The sequence below is a fragment of the Entelurus aequoreus genome, linkage group LG14 (genome assembly GCF_033978785.1).
Source record: "Entelurus aequoreus isolate RoL-2023_Sb linkage group LG14, RoL_Eaeq_v1.1, whole genome shotgun sequence".
Taxonomy (NCBI): Eukaryota; Metazoa; Chordata; class Actinopteri; order Syngnathiformes; family Syngnathidae; genus Entelurus; species Entelurus aequoreus.
The window spans coordinates 60137214-60149943 of NC_084744.1; the positions used below are offsets into that span (position 1 = coordinate 60137214).

Here is a 12730-nt window from a genome sequence, read left to right on the forward strand (position 1 = left end):
CATAGATCAGGAAGAAACACTGCCATAGATCAGGAAGAAACACTGCCATAGATCAGGAAGAAACACTGCCATAGATCAGGAAGAAACACTGCCATATATCAGGAAGAAACACTGCCATAGATCAGGAAGAAACACTGCCATATATCAGGAAGAAACACTGCCATAGATCAGGAAGAAACACTGCCATAGATTAGGAAAAAACACTGCCATATATCAGGAAGAAACACTGCCATAGATCAGGAAGAAACACTGCCATAGATCAGGAAGAAACACTGCCATATGTCAGGAAGAAACACTGCCATAGATCAGGAAGAAACACTGCCACAGATCAGGAAGAAACACTGCCATAGATCAGGAAGAAACACTGCCATAGACCAGGAAGAAACACTGCCATAGATCAGGAAGAAACACTGCCATAGATCAGGAAGAAACACTGCCATAGATCAGGAAGAAACACTGCCATAGATCAGGAAGAAACACTGCCATAGATCAGGAAGAAACACTGCCATAGATCAGGAAGAAACACTGCCATAGATCAGGAAGAAACACTGCCATAGATCAGGAAGAAACACTGCCATAGATCAGGAAGAAACACTGCCACAGATCAGGAAGAAACACTGCCATAGATCAGGAAGAAACACTGCCATAGATCAGGAAGAAACACTGCCATAGATCAGGAAGAAACACTGCCATAGATCAGGAAGAAACACTGCCATATATCAGGAAGAAACACTGCCATAGATCAGGAAGAAACACTGCCATATATCAGGAAGAAACACTGCCATAGATCAGGAAGAAACACTGCCATATATCAGGAAGAAACACTGCCACAGATCAGGAAGAAACACTGCCATAGATCAGGAAGAAACACTGCCATAGATCAGGAAGAAACACTGCCATAGATCAGGAAGAAACACTGCCATAGATCAGGAAGAAACACTGCCATATATCAGGAAGAAACACTGCCATAGATCAGGAAGAAACACTGCCATATATCAGGAAGAAACACTGCCATAGATCAGGAAGAAACACTGCCATAGATTAGGAAGAAACACTGCCATATATCAGGAAGAAACACTGCCATAGATCAGGAAGAAACACTGCCATAGATCAGGAAGAAACACTGCCATATATCAGGAAGAAACACTGCCATAGATCAGGAAGAAACACTGCCATAGATCAGGAAGAAACACTGCCACAGATCAGGAAGAAACACTGCCATAGATCAGGAAGAAACACTGCCATAGATCAGGAAGAAACACTGCCATAGATCAGGAAGAAACACTGCCATAGATCAGGAAGAAACACTGCCATATATCAGGAAGAAACACTGCCATAGATCAGGAAGAAACACTGCCATATATCAGGAAGAAACACTGCCATAGATCAGGAAGAAACACTGCCATAGATTAGGAAAAAACACTGCCATATATCAGGAAGAAACACTGCCATAGATCAGGAAGAAACACTGCCATAGATCAGGAAGAAACACTGCCATATGTCAGGAAGAAACACTGCCATAGATCAGGAAGAAACACTGCCACAGATCAGGAAGAAACACTGCCATAGATCAGGAAGAAACACTGCCATAGACCAGGAAGAAACACTGCCATAGATCAGGAAGAAACACTGCCATAGATCAGGAAGAAACACTGCCATAGATCAGGAAGAAACACTGCCATAGATCAGGAAGAAACACTGCCATAGATCAGGAAGAAACACTGCCATAGATCAGGAAGAAACACTGCCATAGATCAGGAAGAAACACTGCCATAGATCAGGAAGAAACACTGCCATAGATCAGGAAGAAACACTGCCATAGATCAGGAAGAAACACTGCCATAGATCAGGAAGAAACACTGCCATAGATCAGGAAGAAACACTGCCATAGATCAGGAAGAAACACTGCCATAGATCAGGAAGAAACACTGCCATAGATCAGGAAGAAACACTGCCATAGATCAGGAAGAAACACTGCCATAGATCAGGAAGAAACACTGCCATAGATCAGGAAGAAACACTGCCATAGATCAGGAAGAAACACTGCCATAGATCAGGAAGAAACACTGCCATAGATCAGGAAGAAACACTGCCATAGATCAGGAAGAAACACTGCCACAGATCAGGAAGAAACACTGCCATAGATCAGGAAGAAACACTGCCATAGATCAGGAAGAAACACTGCCATAGATCAGGAAGAAACACTGCCATAGATCAGGAAGAAACACTGCCATAGATCAGGAAGAAACACTGCCATAGATCAGGAAGAAACACTGCCATAGATCAGGAAGAAACACTGCCATAGATCAGGAAGAAACACTGCCATAGATCAGGAAGAAACACTGCCATAGATCAGGAAGAAACACTGCCATAGATCAGGAAGAAACACTGCCATAGATCAGGAAGAAACACTGCCATAGATCAGGAAGAAACACTGCCATAGATCAGGAAGAAACACTGCCACAGATCAGGAAGAAACACTGCCATAGATCAGGAAGAAACACTGCCATAGATCAGGAAGAAACACTGCCATAGATCAGGAAGAAACACTGCCATAGATCAGGAAGAAACACTGCCATAGATCAGGAAGAAACACTGCCATAGATCAGGAAGAAACACTGCCATAGATCAGGAAGAAACACTGCCATAGATCAGGAAGAAACACTGCCATAGATCAGGAAGAAACACTGCCATAGATCAGGAAGAAACACTGCCATAGATCAGGAAGAAACACTGCCACAGATCAGGAAGAAACACTGCCATAGATCAGGAAGAAACACTGCCATAGATCAGGAAGAAACACTGCCATAGATCAGGAAGAAACACTGCCATAGATCAGGAAGAAACACTGCCATAGATCAGGAAGAAACACTGCCATAGATCAGGAAGAAACACTGCCATAGATCAGGAAGAAACACTGCCATAGATCAGGAAGAAACACTGCCATAGATCAGGAAGAAACACTGCCATAGATCAGGAAGAAACACTGCCATAGATCAGGAAGAAACACTGCCATAGATCAGGAAGAAACACTGCCATAGATCAGGAAGAAACACTGCCATAGATCAGGAAGAAACACTGCCATAGATCAGGAAGAAACACTGCCATAGATCAGGAAGAAACACTGCCATAGATCAGGTTTCATACCTGGGGCCATTTGATGCCCAGTAACTAGTTTTTGAATGACATGCAGCATATTGTAAACAGAAAATGAAAGAAGTCCTGACATATGTAAATAAATATGTAAATAGACATCGTCTTCAGGCCATGTTGACTCACATGGTGTTAGTTTGAGCGTGGAATAGTAAACAAAAGCTGTTAGAATATCATTCTTCATCGCTGGGAAGACCGAGGACACCTGCAGGTCATTACCTGCAACTGTGATATGGTGAGAGGGTAGCGATAGAGGATCCAGGTCACGTTCTCACTACAGGGCGGTGTTGTCAGAGATCCTTGATACACCCAGTAGTCTCTCAGTAGCGGGTCTGAGGACACACCATCAATCTGAAAATCCATTTTTTTCCCCACCCCTAATGAATAATGTTCCTAAATGATTGATGAGGAGCCATGATGACATTCTTTATAATAGTTGTTTGTAGTTAGGACATCAACAATCAATACATGTAAATAGGAAGGGAAGTGAGGGAAAATGGTCCATGAGATGATGTTATTGTTATGTTTACCAGGCGGGGTTGAAGCAGGGTATTATGACATGATGTTATGTTTACCAGGTGGGGTTGAAGCAGGGTATTATGACATGATGTTATGTTTACCAGGCAGGAGAGTGTTGGGGTTGAAGCAGGGTATTATGACATGATGTTATGTTTACCAGGCAGGGTTGAAGCAGGGTATTATGACATGATGTTATGTTTACCAGGCGGGGTTGAAGCAGGGTATTATGACATGATGTTATGTTTACCAGGCGGGGTTGAAGCAGGGTATTATGACATGATGTTATGTTTACCAGGCAGGAGAGTGTTGGGGTTGAAGCAGGGTATTATGACATGATGTTATGTTTACCAGGCAGGGTTGAAGCAGGGTATTATGACATGATGTTATGTTTACCAGGCAGGGTTGAAGCAGGGTATTATGACATGATGTTATGTTTACCAGGCAGGGTTGAAGCAGGGTATTATGACATGATGTTATGTTTACCAGGCAGGGTTGAAGCAGGGTATTATGACATGATGTTATGTTTACCAGGCGGGGTTGAAGCAGGGTATTATGACATGATGTTATGTTTACCAGGCAGGAGAGTGTTGGGGTTGAAGCAGGGTATTATGACATGATGTTATGCTTACCAGGCAGGAGAGTGTTGGGGTTGAAGCAGGGTATTATGACATGATGTTATGTTTACCAGGCGGGGTTGAAGCAGGGTATTATGACATGATGTTATGTTTACCAGGCGGGGTTGAAGCAGGGTATTATGACATGATGTTATGTTTACCAGGCAGGGTTGAAGCAGGGTATTATGACATGATGTTATGTTTACCAGGCAGGGTTGAAGCAGGGTATTATGACATGATGTTATGCTTACCAGGCAGGGTTGAAGCAGGGTATTATGACATGATGTTATGTTTACCAGGCGGGGTTGAAGCAGGGTATTATGACATGATGTTATGTTTACCAGGCAGGGTTGAAGCAGGGTATTATGACATGATGTTATGTTTACCAGGCAGGGTTGAAGCAGGGTATTATGACATGATGTTATGTTTACCAGGCGGGGTTGAAGCAGGGTATTATGACATGATGTTATGTTTACCAGGCAGGAGAGTGTTGGGGTTGAAGCAGGGTATTATGACATGATGTTATGTTTACCAGGCAGGGTTGAAGCAGGGTATTATGACATGATGTTATGTTTACCAGGCAGGGTTGAAGCAGGGTATTATGACATGATGTTATGTTTACCAGGCAGGGTTGAAGCAGGGTATTATGACATGATGTTATGTTTACCAGGCAGGGTTGAAGCAGGGTATTATGACATGATGTTATGTTTACCAGGCGGGGTTGAAGCAGGGTATTATGACATGATGTTATGTTTACCAGGCAGGAGAGTGTTGGGGTTGAAGCAGGGTATTATGACATGATGTTATGCTTACCAGGCAGGAGAGTGTTGGGGTTGAAGCAGGGTATTATGACATGATGTTATGTTTACCAGGCAGGGTTGAAGCAGGGTATTATGACATGATGTTATGTTTACCAGGCAGGGTTGAAGCAGGGTATTATGACATGATGTTATGTTTACCAGGCAGGGTTGAAGCAGGGTATTATGACATGATGTTATGTTTACCAGGCAGGAGAGTGTTGGGGTTGAAGCAGGGTATTATGACATGATGTTATGTTTACCAGGCAGGAGAGTGTTGGGGTTGAAGCAGGGTATTATGACATGATGTTATGTTTACCAGGCAGGGTTGAAGCAGGGTATTATGACATGATGTTATGTTTACCAGGCAGGGTTGAAGCAGGGTATTATGACATGATGTTATGTTTACCAGGCGGGGTTGAAGCAGGGTATTATGACATGATGTTATGTTTACCAGGCAGGAGAGTGTTGGGGTTGAAGCAGGGTATTATGACATGATGTTATGTTTACCAGGCAGGGTTGAAGCAGGGTATTATGACATGATGTTATGTTTACCAGGCAGGGTTGAAGCAGGGTATTATGACATGATGTTATGTTTACCAGGCAGGGTTGAAGCAGGGTATTATGACATGATGTTATGTTTACCAGGCAGGAGAGTGTTGGGGTTGAAGCAGGGTATTATGACATGATGTTATGTTTACCAGGCAGGAGAGTGTTGGGGTTGAAGCAGGGTATTATGACATGATGTTATGTTTACCAGGCAGGGTTGAAGCAGGGTATTATGACATGATGTTATGTTTACCAGGCAGGGTTGAAGCAGGGTATTATGACATGATGTTATGTTTACCAGGCGGGGTTGAAGCAGGGTATTATGACATGATGTTATGTTTACCAGGCGGGGTTGAAGCAGGGTATTATGACATGATGTTATGTTTACCAGGCAGGAGAGTGTTGGGGTTGAAGCAGGGTATTATGACATGATGTTATGTTTACCAGGCAGGGTTGAAGCAGGGTATTATGACATGATGTTATGTTTACCAGGCAGGGTTGAAGCAGGGTATTATGACATGATGTTATGTTTACCAGGCAGGAGAGTGTTGGGGTTGAAGCAGGGTATTATGACATGATGTTATGTTTACCAGGCAGGGTTGAAGCAGGGTATTATGACATGATGTTATGTTTACCAGGCAGGAGAGTGTTGGGGTTGAAGCAGGGTATTATGACATGATGTTATGTTTACCAGGCAGGGTTGAAGCAGGGTATTATGACATGATGTTATGTTTACCAGGCGGGGTTGAAGCAGGGTATTATGACATGATGTTATGTTTACCAGGCGGGGTTGAAGCAGGGTATTATGACATGATGTTATGTTTACCAGGCAGGAGAGTGTTGGGGTTGAAGCAGGGTATTATGACATGATGTTATGTTTACCAGGCAGGGTTGAAGCAGGGTATTATGACATGATGTTATGTTTACCAGGCGGGGTTGAAGCAGGGTATTATGACATGATGTTATGTTTACCAGGCAGGAGAGTGTTGGGGTTGAAGCAGGGTATTATGACATGATGTTATGTTTACCAGGCAGGGTTGAAGCAGGGTATTATGACATGATGTTATGCTTACCAGGCAGGAGAGTGTTGGGGTTGAAGCAGGGTATTATGACATGATGTTATGCTTACCAGGCAGGAGAGTGTTGGGGTTGAAGCAGGGTATTATGACATGATGTTATGTTTACCAGGCAGGGTTGAAGCAGGGTATTATGACATGATGTTATGCTTACCAGGCGGGGTTGAAGCAGGGTATTATGACATGATGTTATGTTTACCAGGCAGGGTTGAAGCAGGGTATTATGACATGATGTTATGTTTACCAGGCAGGAGAGTGTTGGGGTTGAAGCAGGGTATTATGACATGATGTTATGTTTACCAGGCAGGGTTGAAGCAGGGTATTATGACATGATGTTATGCTTACCAGGCAGGAGAGTGTTGGGGTTGAAGCAGGGTATTATGACATGATGTTATGTTTACCAGGCAGGAGAGTGTTGGGGTTGAAGCAGGGTATTATGACATGATGTTATGTTTACCAGGCAGGAGAGTGTTGGGGTTGAAGCAGGGTATTATGACATGATGTTATGCTTACCAGGCAGGGTTGAAGCAGGGTATTATGACATGATGTTATGCTTACCAGGCAGGAGAGTGTTGGGGTTGAAGCAGGGTATGATCTTGCTTTTCCCCTGATGGAAATACAGAGCACAATGTTTATTTGTTAGCTTTCAAAGCTGCATCATCAAATCCCAGCCAGCAATGACATCGAGTTCAGTTCAAAACTTGGGAGACGACCATTTTTGCAGCAAATTCCTAAAAAGAGCAGAGTGCACCTGTTGTGTAGAGGAGCTTGGACAAGCGGGAACACATTGACAGATCCTTGCATTGACCTTTTTACCTTGCTAGCAAACATGGAAGACTGGGGTTCTAAAGTTGTGATTGAAGTCATACCAAAGACTATAAAAATGGGAGCCATTACCTCCCTGCTCGGCACTCAGCATCAAGGGTTGGAATTGGGGGTTAAATCACCAAAATGATTCCCGGGCGCGGCACCGCTGCTGCCCACTGCTCCCCTCACCTCCCAGGGGGTGAACAAGGGGATGGGTGAAATGCAGAGGACAAATTTCACCACACCTAGTGTGTGTGTGACTATCATTGGTACTTGAACTTGAACATGACTGAGGCGCTCCTCAAGGCTCCCCTTTAAGTCCTCTCCTTTTTGACACTTGTTTTTCCTGACGTGTTTCATGTCACGAAGGTGTTGCTGTAGCTTGTTGTTCAATCAGGAGTCATGCCATCAAATAAGCTTCAACTCTACTCAAGTACGGTAGTTTAAGTCTTAACTACCGAGATGTGCGTAGCCACAGATCCACACAATAGAAGAGGCTTTTTTTTTTAGAACAACTCAATTGTAGAACAGTGATGGCAGAAGCTGCTGTGCAAGGCACTAACCACGACCTACCAGGAGCAGCGAGGGGTTTTGTATCTTGCTTAGGAACACCTCAACATGTGCTCACCAGACTGGGATTGAACCAGCAACCCTCAGGTTACAAGACGGACAATCTACCCACTGAGCCTCAAATGCAGTCAGTAGTTATTTGTTCTTTACTCATACTAGTGGTGTTCCTCAAGGCTCCATCTTAGGTCCTCTCTTTTTCATCATTTGGGCTCTTCAACTGCTGGCCCGCCAGTTCCGTGCAAAAAACAGACTCTGAAAAACACTAAAGTGCGGTCCTAGAGATGATCTTTGACCGGCTATTTTACAGACAGTCCTTAAAAACAGCAGAGTGCTCCTGTAACTGACAAAATAAATATCTACCGCTGCTTTTCCGGAATATACAAAATAAGACAAATAGTGAAAGGAGAAGTCCGGTCCTTAGCTTTCTAGAAATGCGGTCCCCAAAACGATATATCCCTGATGTACTACTAGTGCCACTGATCTCACCTTGTACTGCAGGTCCTGCAGAACCTCGGTGATGGCTTTCAGACCCAGATGCTCCTTGCCGATCTGTTGGCACATTTTACATTGGAAGGGTGACCAGAGAAAGCCTGTATTGTTTTAGAGACCACGGATCATTCCAGCTAATCACCAAGTGAAAACATGCTGGCTTCCTCGCACAAACACTACTTCAACAATTGGAGGAAGGGAAACTATCATTCTATAAAATGTCCCTGATGAAACTAAGTGCAGGTACAGTTGGACAATGTATATTCCCAGCAGGCACAAGACATTCAACACAAATACAACCTTTAAAAACAACATGCTTTTTCACAACCAATGTTGGGTTCTGACCTTGATTTGACATTGAAATTTGGTTATTTTCCAACCAATATTCTACAACACAAATACAACATTGAAACAACATGTTTTTTACTGACGTTTAATCAATGTTGGGTTCTGACCTTGATTTGACCATTGAAATCTAGTTATTTCCCAACCTCATCTTTCACCAGGAAAGATGAGGTCACCTACCTAGGTTCCATTCTAGAGGCTAACCTTTCCTGTGATAAAATGGCAACCAAGGTAATCAAAAAGGTTAACCAACGAACGAGATTTCTCTACAGAATCTCCTCTCTGGTCAACAAAAGCACCTTGAGGATTCTGGCGGGAACTCTCGTTCAACCCTTTTTCCATTACGCATGCACCTCCTGGTACCCTAGCACCTCCAAAACCCTCAAATCTAAACTCCAAACATCTCAGAACAAGCTAGTCAGGTTACTTCTAGACCTCCACCCCAGATCCCACCTCACTCCTACCCACTTCTCTAAAGTGGGCTGGCTCAAGGTGGAGGACAGAGTTAAACAACTTGCACTGAGCCTAGTCTATAAAATCCGCTACACCTCCCTGATACCGAAGTACATGTCAAACTACTTCCTTAACGTAAATGACCGCCATAACCACAACACCAGGGGGAGCTCCACTAACCACGTTAAACCCAGATTCCGAACTAACAAAGGTCTTAACTCATTCTCTTTCTATGCCACATCAATGTGGAATGCACTCCCAACAGGTATAAAAGAAAGGGCATCTCTATCCTCCTTCAAAACCGCAATAAAAGTTCACCTCCAGGCAGCTACAACCCTAAACTAACACCCTCCCCGGATTGCTAATAATCAAATGTAAACAATCAAATGCAGATACTTTTTCTTTTTCTTATGCCTTCTGATCTCTCTCTCTCTCTCTCTCTCTCTCTCTCTCTCTCTCTCTCTCTATGTCCACTACTTGATGTCCATACCCCCCCCCCCCCCACCCCCTCCACACCCCTGATTGTAAATAATGTAAATAATTCAATGTGATTATCTTGTGTGATGACTGTATTATGATGATAGTATATATGATAGTATATATCTGTATCATGAATCCATTTAAGTGGACCCCGACTTAAACAAGTTGAAAAACTTATTCGGGTGTTACCATTTAGTGGTCAATTGTACGGAATATGTACTTCACTGTGCAACCTACTAATAAAAGTCTCAATCAATCAAACCAATATTCTACAACACAAATACAACGTTGAAACAACATGCTTTTTGACGACATTTAATCAATGTTGGGTTCTGACGTTGATTTGACATTGAAATGTGGTCATTTCCCAACCAACAAGGTGGATCCAACGTTAGACACCAACGTTGTCTCAATGTACAAATACAACTATTTTGTATTGTGGACCCCGAAAGGGACAAGCGGTAGAAAATGGTTTCAGAGTCAGTTTTAAAGGGCATGTACGTGTAATGAAGGTTGTATCAATGTCTTGTGCCTGCTGGGTTGTTGCTTGAAGAAGTTTGTTCAGCGGTGCAGCTGGAAGCCATTTCAAATCTCCGTTGTTGTCATGAGTTGTACGTACCTGCACGAAAAGAGCAACGATGAGGACTCCATTGTTCTTGGCCAGAGCGTCCTCCAGGGAGTTGAACAGGGTGCTGTTCCAGTGGATCAGATGGAGCTACAAGGTGAATTGTTGTTGTCAACAGGTGTGCAGAACAGTAATGACCCAAAGTGGGCAGCTGCTGTTGACTTAAGACTCTTATCTAAGACATTTCAGACCTGACCACAGATCTTGACCGATGGTACCTAAGCTTTGTTGAGCCACGGACCTTTAAGAATCCGATCAGAGCTAAGGACCCTCTTCCCCACAAATATTCTCTTAAACACAACTTTGTATCCAATGCATCCATCCAGTTTATGCTCTCAATGACACCAAGTACACTTTTTGTACGCACATCTTTTCGATGATTCCGTTTTCGGTCAAAATGTTTGGCAAATTTGGTATTCTGTTGTCGGCACGACAATCTCATCCTTCTTATGGGAAAAGTTGCTTCGTGTTTCGTACTAATCGGTGTAAGTCTGACCTTTTAGAATGGATTACTAAGGAAAACTGAGGTACCATTGTATTAAAATCCAACAGTGCCATATTTCAGTACCTGGGTTGCGCCTGACGTCAAACTACCTCCTGGTAATGTTGCTATTTTCAATGCCAACTAAGAAACTCAAACAAAAAATGCTCCACGGTAGGTAAAGTAAGGCTACACTTTGCCAAATAAATGCGCAAGCTTGATGCTAATATGCATTAGCTTTGCTACTGACATGCTACTGATTAGCATTAGCAATTTTACATGGCGATTTCAACACCTCCAAAGTTGTTAATGCAAACTACAACTAAGATGGACTTTACAATCAAACAGCTGGTGCGTTAAAAGCACAATAATAATGGTATTAACACTTTTTAGGGCACAACATAATACTAGACTCAGTAAAGTCTGACCTGACTGCCCAAGACACCATAAACTGTACACCACTGGACTTGGATAATAAAACAGTAGTTATCATAATCAGCTCATTTCTAAATGTTGCAATAAAAATGTATTTTATTATCAAAAATAATGTGTTTTAACACACACAAAAGTACCAAAAATTGCAACCGCTGAATACTCCAGGTACCGGGCATTGGTACCGTATTGGTTGAAATGTGAATGGTACCCAGTCCTACACTTTATTAGTAAACAATTTAGGACTACTCATTATAATCATAACATACAATTCTCTCAAGATTATCAAAGAAGATTCACTGCTACTACAAATACTATTTCTACTACGACCTACTCTCTCAATATGTGCTTTAATGAAATGATTTCAATGATAAACTCGTTTCCGCTCATAAACTCCATCCACCAGGCTGTATTATGTATAAAATGTTTAGTTTGTTTGTCTGACCTTCAGACGTTCAGACCCACCACTGAATAAGTGGAATGTGCTCAGGATGAAGAAGTGTTTGATGCAAGTTTCCTGGATACTTACTGACTTTCTGCATAGAACCTGACTTAGTCAAACATCAACTCATCAAGCTCATCACATAGTCCTGAAAGCAGGTGTTATGTGTGTATTATTTCAAACCTGTCAGTCATTTGAAGTTTGAGTCTTGATGCAACAAGAATTACTGCTTGTAGCAACCTTGTTATATTTATATAACCTGGGGTGCTTTTATACATCAATCCCTTCTTGGTCTGGTTCCCTCGTATTTATGTTCTTGTATGCGTAGACACTCCAGTCGCTACAGTTTGGGGTCACAGGACATCGTTGGTGTGTTGGTTCCTCCAGCCAACACAAGTCTGGCTTTAAATAGAAGACTTCAGATTCTCTGTTCCATGGTTATGGAATTACAAAATGATCTGAGGCTACCTGAACTCATCATCCCTTTGGGGGAATTGCAGGTCATTTTAAAGGATGGAGAAGCTGTTTCTATTGGGCACTCTACATGTTTTTATTGAATCATTTTATGATTATGTTGTTAGTCATGTGTGTTTTTAACTATAGTGTGTGACTGCTACTGTTTGTTGGTGAAAACTCGTTTTGCTGCCATCTTGGCCAGGTCACTCTTGTAAAAGACATTTTAATCGCAATGACTTTTTTACCTGCTTACATAAAGAAAAAAGAAAGAAAGAACCAAAGTTATTTCACTATCGCGCTTTATTAATTAAGGATTTACATAAATATAGTACAGTGCAACCCATTTATGGCCACAGGAAGTCCTGGTCTACCATGTCCATCTAATCAGGACAAACAGTACTTACAATTGGAGACCCCAGTGTGCGTTTATGTCCACGTGTGG

The 12730-nt window shown here is 42.5% G+C and overlaps 1 protein-coding gene across 2 annotated transcripts in view; it reads right to left on the reverse strand.

The window, feature by feature from the left end:
* ca8 (carbonic anhydrase VIII) overlaps positions 1–12730 on the reverse strand; it is a 31149-nt gene that overhangs the window by 6244 nt on the left and 12175 nt on the right. For both annotated transcript variants that reach the window (XM_062070792.1, XM_062070791.1), the window contains exons 4-7: positions 10472–10567; positions 8572–8634; positions 7267–7315; positions 3373–3485 (exon numbers count right to left, since the gene is read on the reverse strand). In XM_062070792.1, coding sequence (XP_061926776.1) covers positions 3373–3485; positions 7267–7315; positions 8572–8634; positions 10472–10567 — 321 coding nt within the window. The remainder of the gene's footprint in view (positions 1–3372; positions 3486–7266; positions 7316–8571; positions 8635–10471; positions 10568–12730) is intronic.